We start from the raw sequence: 17,803 nt of genomic DNA, 5'->3' as shown, positions 1-17,803 counted from the left end.
CAGCCACAAAACACTTCCATTTAGCATGATGTCGCTATTCTTCATACAAACAAAAAATAAATGTCCACTTGCCTCCAAAGCGAAGTCCAGGATCAATAGGCAATATCCAGTCTTCATCTTGTTCCATCAGGATCCTCTCTTGATGTTCTGTACCCTATGGATGCATTGTACCTGGTCGTACTGCGTGAAAGAGGAGGTGGACAAAAAGAGGTCTAAGAAAAGGAAAGTTAATTGTGCTGATTATTAAGCCATTGTCTCTCAGCTCTGAATTCACCACTTTATAACCTGCTGGGGCTGGGACTCTGCCAAACGCATTTCTTCTTTTCCAGCTGGATCCACACCAGGTATTGCCAACAGGGACACTGCTGGGAAGCAGGAGGAGAGAGAAGAAACTCAAGCCTTCCTGTCTGTGAGCGGCTGTTATTGGTGTCATCCCAGCAGCAGTGCTTCACCTTAGAAGCAGTGGCTGGTTTCAGTTGGCAGTATTGGCCCACATTCCCAAGACCAGCCTCATCATCCCCCCTCAGAGATACAACAGGCAGCAGTCCCACCTCAGAGGTCTGGGTTCCACGTCCTCAGCACTGCTCTTCCAAGCTTCTAAATTTTACTAAACTCAACCTCTTCCATTGTTCCCCCGGCACTACAGAGGTGGGGTCTTTGCTTCTTGCTGTTATTATCGATATGTTACCTCACTGTGTCCGTTTGCCTTTCCAGTCTTTGAACACCTGTTCAACCAATATATTCTCTCTGTTGAAAAATCCAGTGTGTTTTCCATTTTCCTGATGAGACTGTGATAGGTAAATTGGTAAAAAAATAAATACATACACAATACAGCAAGATGGTTAGATACTATAGTCCTTGTCTATGGTTGTGATTGTGACTTTATTCCTCAATAAAGGACTTATTTATTCATACCTGTTTCATGTTCTGTTTGTCTTCAGCTGGTCAGAATTATTTATTGAGTGGGAGAATGCAAATTTTCATTTCAGAAAGCTCTGAGCGGAGCTTGCAGGGAACATTGAGTAAGTAGCAAAGGAAGGAAGCCATGATTACCAACCACGGCCTCAAGACCTGTTTGGAAACAAGGACTAGAGTATCAACCCACAGTGCTGTGATATGTATATCAACTGTTGGGTAGAACCTGGCAGATTGGTTAGGGGGAGATTCCATTTACCTAGCTAAGGGAGAATGGTGGCTCGGACCAAGGTAGGGGACAGGGGAAGTGGTGAAAAGTGGGAAGATTCTAAGTACATTTTGAAGTTAACAGGATTTGTTGACAGATTAGATAAAAGGTGGTGAAAGAAAGAGAGGAATCAAAATTTGCTCCAGGGATTTTGGCCTGAGCAACTGGAGGGATGGAGCTGCCATCAACTGAATAGGGCCTTAGGTGGAAGAAGTTTGAGAGGGAAGAGCATGGGCTGAAGTTTGGATATGTTGGGTTTGAGATGTCTGTTACGCGTGCAAGTGAGAATGACTCTTATTCTTTGCATTTGGACCAGATTTGTCACCTCCCACTAGAATCTTGAAAGCCCTGAAATTGGTGCTTGTGGCTCGTATTTCAGCATCTCTGGGGCTCAGCCCAGCGCCTGGAACGTAGCCAGCTCAGCAAATAGCTTTTGAATGAATGGATGATAAAATAAATGAACAACTTCAGGAGTTTCCCATGTTGGCCAAAGTTGGTCTTATACAGGTTCCGACCCCACAATTATTCCCAACAGATAAAAGAGAACAAACGTTTTATTCTGCAGACTGCAGCTGGTGTTCATTGGAGACCCTCTTGTTAGTTCATCAGTCGTGAGTGAAATCTTTCCCCCTCGGAGAGGAGAGATCCCTCCGAGTGGCAGGAGTCATCTCCTCTCCTGTTCTAAGCCTGTCCCAGCCCAGGTTCAGCTGGAGAATGGTTCAGATTGAAGACAGGGCTTTGACCCCTGGTCTTAGCTCTGGGTGAGGCTGAGGGGACTGAGGTACATACAATGGGTGACTCCTCCCCTCTCCTCTCTCTTTGTGTGTGAGGACATTTTCCTTGGGCTCCTTCTCATAGGAAACCTGTGTGGACCCCAGAACAATTTCTTTCGGAGCTTCTCTCTCTGCTTAAGTTCACATGTAGGTAATTATGGAGTTCCTTCTGGGTTCCCCTGCCTGGAACCACAGCCAGATTAATCCCCTCTGTGGTGTCCAGCACAGAACAGGGGGATCTGAGTAATTTATATTTCCTCCTGAATTCAGCCATGGTAACTTCCTTCTCAATTCCCAGCTTTGGATGTGTGTTCTTGCTGTGCACTCACTATTTATGAAGGTGGGGAGAAACTTTGCTATTAACAAACTTCTATAACTTGGTCTTTATGTTCAAAACAAAAGATTACATGCACTCAATGGAACTTTTTTTTTTTTAACTTATTTGGAATTGTTTTTCTCCTTTCAGTTTTTCTTCACTCAAATCTGGAAAGCATAAGGTAGGTGCTCACTAATTAGAGGTAACCATAGTTACCAAGATGTCTTCAAATTACATCTCACAGTTCTTTTTCTCAGTTTTAGTCTTATCAAAGCATTTTACTTGTCAACCATTCTTGTTCTCCTTTCAGTTTTACTGGATGATTTTCCCAACCCAGGAGCCTTTTTTTTTCTTTTAATTAAACAGTTTATATTTTAAAACACTCAAAAAAATCTGTACCAATTAAATACAACAGAGTTGAAAAGGATACAAATTACAGTTTTTGTCTTCCCAAGAGTCTTTTGAGAGCTATATTAAAAGTTGAAAATTAAAATAAGAAAACCAGTTTCCCATTTTTAGAAAACTGTCCCCATGCCGTGAGTTACCTGGTTTAATATTTTCAACTGACCAAGTGGGGTGACCAGCAGGTTGGCCAGGAGATCTGGGCCTGAATCTTGCAGATTTCCACAAGTGCACAGCTAAAAACCCTGGGAGAGTTGGCACCCTGAGAAGTGTCTTAACTGTCCACTTGAGGGCGCTGTTGTCTCCTGTAGGGGTGGAACAAAAGTCCATTTCTCCGATTATGTAAATGTGAAAAACTTCACTGACACCCAAATCCAATTTCTGGCAGTCCTGAGAGGCTGGCACCCCGGAGCAGTTGCCTGGGCAGCCTGCCCCTTAGTTCAGCCAACTCTGCTGCTCTCTTCTCCTCCAGGCCCTGCATGTTACCTGCCACCCATGCTGTTGGCACTTTCTTTTTGAATGGCCTATTTTCCAGCTTCCATTATCTTGCATGTCTTGGAGTGTAAGGCCGTGCCACTGAGCCCGCTTCACCTCTCTGATTTTTAAAGCAGATGCTCTGAGGAAGCTGCTTTTAAAACTAATCTGTAACCCGAGTAATACAAAGATGTGGTAGCTCTGCAGAGGGATTCTTCCCTTATTAATTAATTAAGCAAATTATTCCTGAACATCTACTGTGTCATACACTTGTCCAGGTGATGGGAATACGGCAATAAAACAGACAAAACTTCCTGCCTTCATGGAAAGGACATCCTAATGGATGAGACAGAGCCAATGCTTAATTAGATCATGTAAATCCAGGTAATGATAAACATGAAAAGAAAAGTGATGCAGGGAAGGGGACAGAGAGCAATGGAAGAGTCTATTTAGAAAGAAGGGTTAGGGACAGCTTTTCTGATCATGTGGTGGCTTTGGAGCTGAAGTTCCTGAGAGGGCCAGCCACACCCATTCAGGGGACATGTGAGCCAGGCATTGGGAACAGCAGGTGCAAAAGCCCTGAGGCAGGAGGGAGTTTAGTAGTTTCACGGAACAGCAAGGAAGACAGTGAGGCTGCAGAGTAATGAGTGAGCCGGAGGGTGGTAAGTGGTGAGGTCAGATTTGGGGGTGATGATGAGGCTGTCTGAGTGGGAGGTCTGTCTAGTGGGGGCCTCAGGGATGGTGGAGGGCCGGGGGGCAGTGCCCCTGCATCTGACCTCCTGATCCTGGTTCTCTGTGATGATACAGCTCATAGCATAAGAAACACACAAACAGATCATTCTAATATCTGGTGATAGGTGCCTTTCACAGCCCAGAGTCCCGGGGAATTTACAAGGCAATGTTGTTTTTTCTCGCTTTGCTTGACTTCTGCTCTATTTCCCTTTGGGTCTAACACAAATTTGAAGGTATGGAGGACCAGCTAAGCGGCCAGGATTCTTTCCTTTGGCTCGTCAAACCTGAAATGAGTAGAAAGATTTTTGGTGTTTGTGTTGTTGTTGTTTTAAAGGTATGAATACAGACTACCTTTCTCCTATCCTCTCTTTCCTTTTAATCGCAGTTAATCATCTGAGTCGGAGACAGCAAAGATGCTATTTGGATTCCATAGTTAGGGGCACATTATGTAAAACTTCTCTTGATTATAGGAAAGACATGTTGCAGTCAAGTTTTGCTAAAGCAAATCTTGGGAAAGTGAATCCTGTCCACACTTTGGTTTCTGGTCATATCGGGACTTGGGTTTCCCAGGTCGGGAAGGCCAAGCCTCTTAAGCCAGACCAGAGACTTCAGCAAATGCAGGTACCAATGGCAAGTTCTTTATGTCTCAACCAGCAGGAGGTTAATTCCAGGGAGAGCTGCAGGTTCCATCCCTAATTTATTGTGTGATCTTGGGCAAGTTTATTATTTTAAAATAGGAGGGGGGTAGGGTAAGGTATGTGTTTGGCTAGAATGTCCTTTCCAGCTTCCTAATTACAGCAGATCTACAAAAAGAAACCTTAATTAATAGAGCTGATGGTGCATACAGCAGGTATAGCCAGCGGGGGACCTGGCCTAGGGTGGCATTCCTGCAAGCTGAAGGGACTTAAGAGGGGCGGCTGGCAGGGAGAAAGGGGCAAGAAAGCAGAGAAGAGGTGAGGGAGGTGAGGAGGGGTAGGGATAGAGAGAAGTGGTGAGAAGAGTGAGTGGGAGGCAGGCAGAGGAGAGGTGGAGGAGGAGGAGGGAGGGAAGGGGAAAAGGGCACCCCTTTCTGATTGTGTCTGAGCTCCCTAGACATCTTTAAGGCAGTGCTTGAGGTGCTGCTGGCTTCTTCTTTAAGAGTTGCTCGGCTTGTCTGCAGAATCCTGACCTGATCCCCTGGGGAAGGGCTGAGGTAGGTGGGGTGGCGTGTCCTAGTCCCTGGGCGCCTGGGACAGCATAAGGTATAGAGATGAGAGCGGGACATAGCAGTGAGAAGGGGTCAGGCCTGAGTACAGGGGGTTGGGGGGAAGTCTCCCTCCTATCCGCACCTGGGAGCTCCAGTCAGACCCCCTCACGAATGCTAATTCAGTGCCCTTGTTGTGCAGACACAGCTTCAAGACAAGTCTCCCAGTTTCTCTTCTGCCTGAGGCCCTAAGACCCCTCATATAAAAGTTCCAGAGCCAGCTGCCTAAATCCCAGCCCTGTCCCTTGTGGGTAGGATGTGCCTGGGCAAGTCCCTGGACCTCTCTGAGGTCCAGGCACTTTTCAAAATGTGGGATCATAATTACCTTGCAGGATTTGGACAGTTCATGAAGCTCCTTGTAAGGGTTCCTGCACCCTGGAGAGAGACAGGAATTGTTCTTTCCTTTCCCTTTCCCACATCAGGGAAAGTGGTGAAAGACCTTGAGACGGCAAAGGGGGGTACTAGGTGTCTTTTCAGTGGAACGCTGGGCATTTATCTGAAGCCACTGGGGTCCGAGTCTCTGACAGGGCTGTTCACGCTCTCTAAACTATGGGCAAGGCGTTCTGGTCCATAGAAATATAAGTGAGCATTGCCCCTAACGATACAACTAATTTCCATCTTGGATAACAGATGATGCCAAACATTACATTTCATTACCCTGAGGTATGAACCAGTTTTGCATCTATTAGCAAATTCATTTCAGCATCGCTGACTGCCTGTATGTGTCCCTCCTCAGATTCTCTTTTGAACAGATTGCTGCCTCTTACTGTTTCCTTCACTAATGAATGAGTTACATGACATTTTTGAAATGTGTTCATTCTATATTTGTATGAATCATGACTTTACCTTAGAAAATTTTATTTTTGTATCCACTTCCCTGATGATTTATGTCTGTAGTTCAGATCAGATCGTCACCATTCCTCGTTGCTGATTTTATATTAAATTCAAAATCCCTCATCACCACCACCCCACCCCAATGCACAAACAATACACAAGCAGAAACACACACATACGCACTGGCCCTCTCTGATCCTCACGCACACCCAATGTCCCTTACATACCCAGAAAAATAATTTTTAGTGGTGAAGGGGACTAAAAACACAGGCACCTGGACATTCTGGACTGAATGGGGATTGGGTGCGTAAGTATACGAGGCAACCTTGGGAACCAAATTACAGTGCCTGACCAAGCACCACAGTTGGGGATAACACAATTTGTCATCTCCTTGGAGTCTAAACTTCACACTTCAGAGAAAGCTAAAGAACTTCCTGGGGCTCCCTCCGAGGACTCTCCCAGCGCCCTCCTTCCCACCGCTGAGGAAGATGGCGCTGAATGCCAGGGGTGGGCAGCCACGGGCTGGGGGCGGCCCCTCCAAGACCAGTGATGGATTTGCCAGCATCGTTTTTAGCGCCTGTTCCCTTTTGGGCTGTCATGTCCCACCACGCCAGACCAGCTGGGGCCTTCGCTGGCTGAGAATCAGAGGTTCCCAGAGGCCTCAGGAGGGTGGCGTGGAAGGGCTATAGCGTGGGTGGTGGGCATTAGCTCATCTCTGGGTATCCCTTTGTTCTGGCCCTGTGGTAGTTAGGTTCAGGTGTCAGCATGGCCAGGTGATGGGGCCTAGTTCTGTTGCTGTGGACTTGAGCCATTAGCATGTGAAAGTCATCTATTTCACAATAGAGACTGATTACATCTGCAGTTTCCTAGGGGAGTGCCTTCCTCAATCAGTGATGTTTAATTTAATTCATGGGAAGCTTAAAAGAGAGAGCTCAAGGTAGCACAGCCCAAGCAGCTCAGCATATCTCATCTCAGATCAACCCAGGCCTTTGGAGATGCAGAAAGGAATCACCCCAGGGAAAGCTGTTGGAACCCAGAAGGCTGGAGAGAAGGCCAACAGAGATCGCCTTGTGGCCTTCCAGTGTAAGAGAGAACCACAGATAAAAGTTAGCAGTCTTTCCTCTGAAGAGCTATACGTTTTTAACTAAATAAATCCCCTTTTATTAAAAGCCTATCCATCTCTGGTGTGCTGCATTCTGGCAGCGTTGGCAGACTAAAACAGGCTCCTTTCACTGATGCCCGCAGAGACCCAACAGAGGCACTGTGTGATAGGAGAGGTTGTGCTCTGGATGACCCCAGCACACCCACTGCCTCTGAGTATGATGGGGCTCTGGGGAACGTAAGTACAGGTTCAAGTGCAGCCCAGGACCAATAGCAGTAACATCACCTGGGAGCCTGCTCAGGCCTCACCCAGAGCTGCTGAACCAGAACCTGACTTAACAAGGTGCTGGGTGATTTATGTGCACTGTACAGTTTAAGAAGGACTAGAAGTCAGATTAACCTAGGAACACTGAGCTCTGGGTTCTGTGAATGTTTAGCTAGGTAACCGTGCACCAATCCCTTTCCTTTCTCAGAGCCTGTTTCCTTATCTATAAAAGAAGGACATTAACCTCTGTGTCGCAGGGCCTTAGGGTCAAATTATGCAAAATCACTGCTCCATCTTGCCCTACGATTTGTTTTGAGGGCAAAACTTGGTATGGGGTAGGGTTGGCAGATGAGAACATCCTATGGGGATGGGCAGATGGAAGGCTCCATCCCAAGCTGCCTCTGTGGGCTCCATCCAAACGAGTGCTTGCTGCAAGCAGGGCAGGTTCTTTAATTGCAGTAAAGCCCAGCTGTGGCCCAGGGATCAGGGTGGCTAGTGGTGGGTCCTGGAGAAGGTGGCCCACCTTGCCTGCATCTGGGAAGTCTGCTCCGTGCCTGACCCTCATTTCCCAGGCTCTTTCTGGGGCCACCGACTGTAGGGATTCAGGCCTGGAACCCTCTATCGGGCTTCTCTCTGGGAAGGCTCTAGGGACCAAATGGAGCCATTTGCCCTTGGTAGAAACAGGGAATGAGGAGCAGAATGAAATCACTTTAATAGCATAGTAACACTTTAGGACCAGGCGTACAGATGAAGGAAACATTTTGTCTTCCTCTTGCACAATTCTGCTGAGGTGTGTAGTTGCACTGGACAATCTTACGGACAAGAGTTTTCACATTGAGAACATAATAAATAGATACTTAAAACGTCAATCTTTAGAGACAATGAGTTATGACTGCAATTATTTTCTTATTCTGCCTTCTCGGAGACAGGAAATTGCTTCCTGTGGGGCTGACGAAGGCCGTGTCCCCCTAGGAGGGGTACTCGTAATCCTCGACGCTGCGCCGGCCAAAATCCATCCAGCCCATGTAGTCCCGGTCACTTATCCTGTGGCTGGGGTCCAGGCCCTGCAGACTCTTGATGACGGACATGCGGCTGGAAGGAGCTGCAAGGTCCAGGGGGAAGTAAACAGGAACACCAAATCAAAAACCAGCACTAGTTCAGTTTGTAAATGAGAACAATGGAAAACAGACAGACAAAAGAGCAAGCAGACCTTCTTAAAGGCATCAGAGTTTTTGAGATGGTGATCGTGCTGGCTCTGTGTAACTAGAGGGAAGGTTTACTCGTCCTGCTGTTCCCTGGGTTCTAGAAGTATGTAGGTGGCTTCATTTCTTTCCGCCTTTCACAGACCAGGAATGCCTGGGTTTCCCTTTGTCTCCCCACCCCTAAGGTAGTAGCCTTAGGGAGAAGGCCCTCATCAGAAGCCAAGAATTTCCCCAGTACTTACCCATTTCTAACTTTCACCCCTTAAAATCACTGAACCTGCCTGACTCATCTGGAGAGCTCCTGTTAAGGCAATGAATGCCCTTACAGTATTTTGATGTTGGCAATAGCTTTATTTATTTACTTATTTTTTATGCAATGGAGCCTCATTGCAAGATAAGTAACATTTAAAAATGATTAATTTCAAAGCTAACTTCTTTTTTAAAATGCTATGGGGAAAATGATGTACTGTCAGATTAAAATCCACAGCACTTCAGAAACACTCACGAAGGGTGGGCAGAGGCCATGTAAATCAGTCATTTTGATGGAAATGCAGTAACGGAACCTGAAATGGACCTTTGGGCTGGGAGTCGAGTCCTTGGGGACTGGGTGAGTCTCCTGTACAAATCAAACTGAGCGCCGTGAAGAGGTGGTTTCTCTGGAGGCATGTGCCGCAGTCCTAACCCACGGCTCTCAGACAGGGGCCTCTGAGGGATGGAAATCTGTCACTGCGCCTTCTGTATACACCGAGGGTCAAGAAAGGGCACTCAGGAAACTCCGTGTACAAAGCCCCGTGGTGTCTGCAGCCCCATGACACTGGGCTACAGCCCTTCCTTCCCCATGAGGCTGCTCTTATCAAGCCCTGCCCGCAGGCTGAGTAGAGCCATACTTCGGCTCATTGATTGAACAAAAACAGGCAGAGGCAGTTATCAGGTCTCACTGGGTACTCAAATTAAATAAACTAAATTAAAAACAGGAATCTCACAGGGTACTGTCCCCACTGTCCCCTCCCTCATTCCCAGTTTTGGAATTAACAGTCAACCCAGCACATTTTAGCCCCTTTGGGAGATATTTCCAGCCTATGCAGAAGGAAAAAAAAAAAAGTCCCTGCTGTTTAATTGTCCAGTACCTTTCAGGTGAGATAATAACCCTCACTAAAACCTGCAAACCCAGTTACCTGTATGAAACGCAGACACACTGAAACTTGACCCAACTTCCTGCCTGTAGTAAGGATGGATGCCCACTCCAAGGATAGGCACAGTCTGAATTTCCGGTTTACAGAACCAAGGTGACAGCTCTGACACGAGCAGGCAGCCTTGACTTGGGCATGGGCACCATGTTCAGCCATGGGAGCTGTGCTTGTCACACCCCGCCGTTCCCCCACCCTGCACCCAGTTCCGTCTTTACTTTGCATGTATTCACCAGGGGCCTCACTCACTTTCCCAGTGCCTGACACCGAGCAGTGCCTTACAATCTATTCCTGGGATTGAATTGAAGGGCCTGGCTCCTGTAAATATTAAAACCTGGAATAGGCAGTGCAGCTGGGAATCTGAGTGGCTTCTAGACTCTCTGGGGAGGGCAGGACGTGCATAGACTCTCAGTCTGGATGCCACTCACCCACCTAGGCCCCCAGCTTCTGCACTGACAACACGGGGAAAATAACACTTGCTGTGCAGGGCTGTTGCGAGGGCTAAGAAAGAGTCAACACAGATACAGCATCAGGGGTTTGCTGGGTATAGGGCAGGTGCGCACTAAAGGTTAGATTCCCTACCCCATGCCCCAAATAGAACTGCTTCTCCTGGAAGCTCTGGACAATTCCTAATGATATACTCTTGAGCACTACCTTTTTGTGCATTACATCTTAAGACCTTTAAGCATAAAATACACTATAGTTGAGTAAAAATCTGGCATGATCTTAAGATATGTAAAACATTGAAAAAACTGAACAGTATTTATTTCTAGTTTATATCGGCCAAATAGATGATTATGATTATTTTCTAGCTGCCTCTAATCATGGATGCTGGCAGCTAAAGTTCCAAGTGATGGTCATATCCACCAGGTTTGTTTGGCACAAAAGCCTGAAAGTGAAGGAAGAGGGGGCTGAGACGTGATGCTAGGAAGAACTTTCCAGCTAAGACGTGGACTATAGGAGTCACTATCAAGTGTATGTTATGGGAAATAATGTAGTAACTGGATTTTTCTATAATTATTTCTCTGTGATCTTTCCTGAAGGTGGGGAAGCAGGTATGGAGTTAATTCTCAAATTTTCTTCCAGATTTATGGCTCAATGAAAAGCCTAGGATACTTCAGATGATATGGCTGAAATTCAATGCAGGGGGTGTAAATTACATAACCTTTAGACAGACAATCAATGGGAACCCAAAAAGTTTTCAGACTTTCTCTGTCATTTAACGAGCATGTCCATCTTTTCCACATCTAATTAGCAGGAAGACAAAACAGAAGGTGGTAGCAGGAACAATTTTCCAAAGAGAGGAAGAAATATAACAAATCACCCTCTGCTCTTTCCTTCTGAAATCCCCTAGTCAAAAAGGTTCCAGTTCATATGAAATCATAGGTGACTGCAAAGCCATGACCTCTATTTTTTCCCCCTCTAGTCAAGCCAAGAGTGAAGGTTCAAACCCAGGCCCTAGCATGCAGCAATACGAGAGTTTCAGTAAGGGAGCCCACCTCCCACTACCCTAGCTGAATGGTTTTACATCCCAGCTGTGCTAGTCCAGCTGCACACACTGTCCCACAGCTAGGGGACTCACTGCGGGCAAAGTTGGTAGAAGGGCGTGCCCCCAGTCCAACTCACGATGCCCGAGGACCACAAGAGATGGATGGATAAGCCTCCCTCTGAATCACAGAAAGAGCTGGAAGGGGCGTAGGGGAAATCTAGCCTCATCCCTACTTAAAAGGTGAGAAAGGCAGACCCAGGAAAGGGACAGGACTGTCCACATGTGGGTGAGCTGCTGACTCACCTTATCCTGGAGAAAGGTTTGATGCTGATAAATCTGTGGTTTGTTCAGCTTTCTGCAATTGAGATAATCTCTCCAATTGCAAAGTAAAAATATATATTGTTGAGTAATCATTTTTTTTAAGTCTTTGCCAAGGTGAGCTGCTGATTCTTCCCTCCTGTTAGATACTTCGGTAAACACTGACCCTTGGTCACTTTTTTAAAAATGCTGTTGTCAGATCTGAAGCATTCTGCAGCACTGATATCTTCCTGCTAGAGGATTTTCAGACTCAGTACCTGGGTGGCTCTCAGTTCCTTCGCATTTACCAGGGAGGGTATTTAGTGCATCAGGGGGCCCTTTTTGAGGGTTCCCCAAACATTCTTCAAATGTCTTCATAAAGCGGTGGTGAACTTAAACAGCAACGCTATGCCAAAAATTAGTTCAAAGAAAGCTTTTTATAAATGTTTCCCATACTAATAAATTAAGTCCCTTCGTACGTCCCTCTCAGTTTGCCAAAAAGGACGTCCAGAAAACTGCACTGACCCTTGCTGTGTAAGTGGGGAATCGAACATGAAAAAAACTTTCAGCTTAACGTGCTTCGTGCTTTTCCTCCCGCGGGGTCACCTACCTCCATCAGTGGGCGCTAGAGAAGAGCGTCTGGAATGCGAGCTCTGCTCAGGGGCAGAAGTGAGGGACGGGAAGGGGTCTCTCCCTACCTTTCCGGGCCTGCTGGATGTATCTCGCCAGCAGTGTGTTCAGGTGTGCCCGCGGCTCGCCGTCGGTCCTTTGCACCGCCTTCAGCGGCCTCCGCAGTACTTCCTCCGCGGGCGGCGCCCCGGGACCCACGGGGTCAGCCCGGGGCGCGGGCTGCGCTAGGGCGCCCACCGCCAGTATGACCATCAGCACGCACAGGCACACGCCGCTGTTCATGGCTGCCGAGAGCAGAGGGGAGAAGGCGTTAATGAAAGGGCGGGGCACCCGCGGGCTCTAGCGAAGGGTCTGGGCGCTCGGGATAGGCCAGGCCGGCGCAGGCACCAGGGTTCGCCAAGCAGACCCGAGCCGAGTGGCCACAGCACGTGTGCCCCGATGCGCCCAGGCTTGTTTTTTGGGTACATCACACCCGGTGCCCGGAACGGGAAGGTACTTCTGTCCTCTATGATGTTTAGCAGAAGGAATATTTTCAACTATCCTTTAGTTTGAGGAAAATATTCGTAGAGCATTTCTGGTCTCCTAACTGGAGAAGCAAAAGATTAAAGTGTAAAAAATATCTTTAGGGAAAGGCTCCATGCCACTTGAAGAAAGTAGCTCTTTTTCCAGATACCCAAGAGGCTTTCAGTGGAGAAACAAATGGTGAGGAAAGAAAAGCACAGTTAAAATAATGGGAGCAATAAACAAAAGTCAGATTTATAAAGTTTCTTGCAGGTGTATATGGGAATCATTATCAAACCACTGCACAAAACACAAGTAGGATTTTTAAAATCAGCCTTCAGTCTTTGGCAATGCCTGGCCAGCATCTAAAACACACCTGCACATTTCAATCCCCAAAGCCCTACATTTTTTCTGCAGTATTTAGAAAATGGATTTAAAGCTTAAAACCTCTTGGTGTTTTATTAGAAGAGATCCCCAAAGTACACAGCACCTCTATGTAAAATCCAGCAAAACCCAATTTGAATGCTAATCCTTGCAAATGGACATTAAAGCATTGTTAGCATAAGAGAAGAAAGATGGGAGCGTGTGAAAGTCTGTCATGCAGCTTTACCCACCCGGCTCCCAATATTAGATACAGCACGGCTATTTCTGACTTTATGTCATTCAAGCTGTCGTAGAGAAGGCATAGAAAAGAGAAAAACAAAATGGAAAGGAGTACAAAACTGAAGACAGCATTCCTAGGACAAATGACACTTGGATCCCTCGCCAGCGAGCCGGGACACCTACCTTTGGAGTAAGCAGGACGCAGCTGGCAGTGCGCTTCCACCAGAGCAGCCCGGCGGCCGAGCCAAGTTCAGGGTGGGCGGGAGGCAGGCTCTTAAATAGCCCCGCCCGGCGCTGCCGTCCAGTCCCGTATTTACCCAGTGCTGACGCAGACCCGGAGCAACACGTGCTCAGGTGGCGGCCACTGGGGCGACGACCGATTGAGGTGGCTCCTGGGGGAGAGGCGAAATGGCCCACTGGAGCCGGGTTAACCCCTCCCCAGAGGGGTGCCCGGGACCCTCCGCTCAGCCCCCAGTACTTCCTTCCCCTACCCGGCGCACCGCCGTCTCCCCCGCCCAGCGCCAGCGTGGCGTGCTTCAGGACAGACCTGGGGGTCGGAAGGACAGACCTGGGGGTCGGCAGGACAGACCTGGGGGTCGGCAGTCTCCCCCCGGACGGAGAAGCTGCCCGCCTTTAATCTCCTTCGGGGATCGGATGGGCCAGAAAGGACACTTGGGGGACACGAGGCAGTGCTGAGTGTCAGCAAGTGTAATTCTGAGAGGAGGGGTTGTCGGCCCCTCTCCCAGAATCCGAGGCAGCTCTGCTCTTTCAGCCAACGAGTGAACTCCTTCAGGGGTGGGCAGAGGGAGTCGGGGTCCTTTCTTCTCAGCCCATTAAAAGCCCTCGAAGTTCTTCAAGATTCCGGGAGCAAGTGTCCCGGGTCAGTGAAAAGGCTCGGGCCAGAGGTGCCTGCTGGCACCCCAGGCCTCGCTGTACGCAGCTGTAAAATGGGAGTGACACCGTCTGGGTTTGGAAACGGGCTGTCTTCTTCCGGGCAGTCACCACCTGCCGCTGCCCCTCGTAGCCGCCAAGTGGCGCCAGCGAGTGTCCCAGGGAGACCGACCCCCTCCCCGCCACGCCGCGTTCCCGCTCGCTCCGGCGTCCGCCCCTCCTTTGGGGACAAGATGGGCCGGAAAGAACACTTGGGGGACACGAGGCAGTGCTGGGTGTCAGCAAAGTGTAATTCTGAGAGTCGAATTAGGATCCCGCTCCCGCATCACCCACCCTTGGGGAAGAGGCAAGGGAGGCTCTAAGGCTGCTGGGCGCGCTTCCTACGGCGACCCCGAGCCCGCGCGCGGTGGTGGACTTTATCCTTCTTGCCCCGAAGCCATTTAGCTGGTGTCCGAGGTCGCCTTGTCCCCGCACAGGGATGACCGCTCCCATTTCACAGACCGCAAACCGAGGCGCGCGGAAGAGCAGCACGTAGCCGAGGTCCACAGCGCGCCTTGACCCCCACTCCCTCGCGCCCTCAACTCCTCCCCCTCGCTTGCTCTCCTAAGTCTCCGACGCGGGGTCGAGGATCTGGAAGAGACTCCTTCAGAATCGGAATCCGAACTCACTTGGGACGGGACTCCGGGATGAGCCGGGCTGTGGGGGGCGCCTGCGTGGGCATCGCGGCGGACGGGAAGCTTGGCGCGGGGACCACTTTGGTTGACCCCGCTTCCCTTTCTAAATCAGAAAAGCGACTGTTTCTACAACCTGAAGCTGGTATTAGCTTCTTAAAAACAGAGCAGCTGATGAAATGTTTCCCAGTGGCTTTCCCAGGAGGCAGTTGGGGAAACCAGTTTTCTTTGTGACCGTCGCCAAGGCATGCCGACAACTATAAACTTGTTATTGGTCTCAAACTTTAGCTGCATGGGAATCACCTGAAGGATTTCCTAAAACGCTCCCAATCCATGGACAACACAGTGAACCACAAGTTCACTTAAGGACTTAAGTTAAACCATGGGCTATAATTAATAGTAAAATTATAAACGTGTGTTGTCATCAGTTGTAACAAATGTACCACACCAAGGCAAGGAGTTAATAATAGGGTGGTATATGGGAATTTTGTATTTCAGGAATGATTATTCTGTAGATTCACACCTTTTCTAACTATGGGGAAAAAACCCACATTTAAAAAGTGAGCACTTTTTTTAAAAAGTTCCCAGGTGATGCTGGATGGTCCTGTTCTGGGAATCACACTTTGAGCACTGCTGCTCTCGGACATTTCTTACCTTAGCCAGTTACTTAACTCCCTTCTCTTCATCCATTTGATTAATATTTAACTGAATACCCTACTTTGTGCCAGGTGCCTGGGATGCAGTGCTGACATGCTGACACAGGCTGATGGTATAATGGGGCAAATGGAGGGGAGGCAGCAGAACTGAACATCAGATGCTTCTGATGAATTGGGAAGAGGGATATGGGGTTGGAGATGGGAAATGACCCCAGAGAAATGTTTTGATGAGGGAGTGAAGGAATGAAGTTCAGGTTCTGGAAAGATCAGTCTGGTTGTGATGGGGAGGGTATTTCAAGGGGAGAGAAATTGGACAGTAGGGACTGGTTAGAAGGGCACCTGGAATCAAGATAGTTTTATAATTAAAATAATCAACCAGTTTTTACATTATAAAAGTAACAAGTGCTCATAAGAAAACCTCCAGACAATAAATGAAAGTTAAGAAAAAGGAAAAGTTCAACCACCCAAGGGCAACCACTATTAAGAAACTGGAAATAGCAATGGGGCTTGGTAACTGAGGCTGACCTTGGGTCCCAGGTTGGAAGGCAACCTGAGTGGTAGAGTATTACCCAAGACAGAGAATTCAGGAGGAAAAACAGATGTGGGGTATGAGAGTGGGTAGGGGATGAGCTACATATGAGATTGAGCTCATTATTTTTGCATGGATAGTCCAGGAGGAGGTTGAAAACATGAGCCTTGAGCTCAGGACAGGGGGGGCACTGGCGATGTGAACCCCCAGCCTTTGATGTGAACATGGAGGTCAACCCCGGGGGAAGTATGGAGTGCTGGGTACCATGGAGACAGCTCTATTCAGACCCCTGAGGAGGACAGGATGGAGTGAGTAGAAGAAGGGGAGCTGATAAAGAACCAGAGGAGTGGTCAGGAGGCCACAGAGGAAAGGCCATAGGTGACAAGGACTATCAGAGGCGGAAGAAGAGCCTTTGTAATGAGCCTGTTTCATTTACCATAAAGGTGTAGCCACCTTCCCTCCAGGAATGGGAATTCTGGGCAGGGATGTGTTATAAAATCCTGTGGGGAAATAAAAGAAACAAAACAGATCTGAACTTCTTAGCCACAGTAATGATTTTACTTAATGGCCAGGGGGACTAAGAATTCTGACCAAGATGGACCTGGGATATGGCGCTTTTCCTGTAAATGCATATGCATTGCACTAAAGGAAATCTATTTGTTCACTAACAAATATTTGCATATTGCTTTCTGAGGCGAGTGCTTTTGTGCCCCACGTCCCACCTCTGGCTCCACCTCTGGCTGCAGCTGGACTTCCAAAATGCCCCTCTCCACTTCTCTGCAAAAGTTCAGCCTGGAGGTACTTGAGTGTTAACTCCCCTGAAGAGAATCCCCAAGCAGGAAACCTGCTCCTTCTGAGCCCACTCTGGATGCTTCTGGATGCTTCCCAAAGCTCTTGCAGTGTCCAGCCCCCTTAGCCTGAAGCAGTGACCTTAACATCACTTTAATTGACTTTTCTTCCTTCCCTGTCTCACTCTTCTCACTTCCTCACGGCTGCTCCCTGGGGTCATCTCCCAAATAAACCACCTTCCCCTAAGTCCTCCTCTGATCTCATGTCTATCAGACACTGTTGGGAAATGGCAGCAAGTGAAACAGACGTAATCCCTGCCATCGTGGCCCTCTCATTCCAGTGAGAGAGACAGGCAATGTGTAAGACGTCATGGATGGACACAAATGCTAACATAGCCCAGTGAAAGTTATGGGGAGGGCTGAGCACCTGCAAACCTCTGCTTGAGGCTCCTCTGTTAGACTCTTTGACATGAAGACCTTGCTGTGAATATTAAAGAGATATGGTTTTGATTTGCAATCCAAATAAAGCAAAAGGAAGGTGTAATGTGGTTTCACCATGAATGGAGGTTGTTCTTGTATTTCATCAAGTGTGATGGGGTAATTAAATTTTACCCTAAACCCATTGGCTTGTCCCAGAAAAAGACTAGAAAAGGACCGTGCCCTCTCTGTGCTCCCTGCCCCGTCCCGTCACTGAGGGGGACTCACCAGCTGGGGCCCAGAGCTTGTGGTGTGGAAGTCCCCTGCCTTCAGCAGAGGGCTAGAAGCAGAGTGAACAGTATGCAGATATTGCATTTGAGAGGGAATGGTGGTAAGAGGCATCCTTGGACTGTTTTCTGGTTTTGGAATCTAGTAATTTCCATCTGTGTCTGGTGAAACGAATTTAAGTGAGGTTAGGGCCAAAGTCAGGGAGGCATCCCCCCAAAGCAGGTCCTGAAACAGATGTGATGCTTTCAATGTCGGATTTTTCAGCCATGGAAGCAGCTCACAGACAGGTGACTATTTTGAATTTGTAGAAAACTTAGGGGAATTTTCAGGC

At 48.1% G+C, this 17,803-nt stretch overlaps 1 protein-coding gene across 1 annotated transcript; it reads right to left on the bottom strand.

Annotated features, from left to right (window-relative positions):
• Positions 1-8,022: 8,022 nt before the first annotated feature.
• Positions 8,023-13,459, bottom strand: CCK (cholecystokinin). The gene is made up of 3 exons (XM_077130397.1): positions 13,416-13,459; positions 12,197-12,412; positions 8,023-8,425 (listed from the first exon to the last, which is right to left on the bottom strand). The coding sequence occupies exons 2-3, from the start codon at positions 12,408-12,410 to the stop codon at positions 8,292-8,294; spliced, it is 348 nt and encodes a 115-aa protein (XP_076986512.1). The 5' UTR covers positions 12,411-12,412; positions 13,416-13,459; the 3' UTR covers positions 8,023-8,291.
• Between the last annotated feature and the right edge of the window lie 4,344 nt (positions 13,460-17,803).

This window comes from Tamandua tetradactyla, chromosome 15, assembly GCF_023851605.1.
Source record: "Tamandua tetradactyla isolate mTamTet1 chromosome 15, mTamTet1.pri, whole genome shotgun sequence".
NCBI classification, from domain to species: Eukaryota; Metazoa; Chordata; class Mammalia; order Pilosa; family Myrmecophagidae; genus Tamandua; species Tamandua tetradactyla.
The sequence above is the reverse complement of the archived record's forward strand: the minus strand, read 5'-3'. Positions and strand labels throughout refer to the sequence as shown.

Coding starts and splice junctions, on each gene's coding strand:
- CCK (XM_077130397.1), bottom strand. CDS start 12,410: ATGAACAGCGGCGTGTGCCTGTGCGTGCTGATGGTCATACTGGCGGTG. Junction 8,426..12,196: donor CATCCAGCAGGCCCGGAAAG/GTAGGGAGAGAC, acceptor TGGACCTTGCAG/CTCCTTCCAGCCGCATGTCC.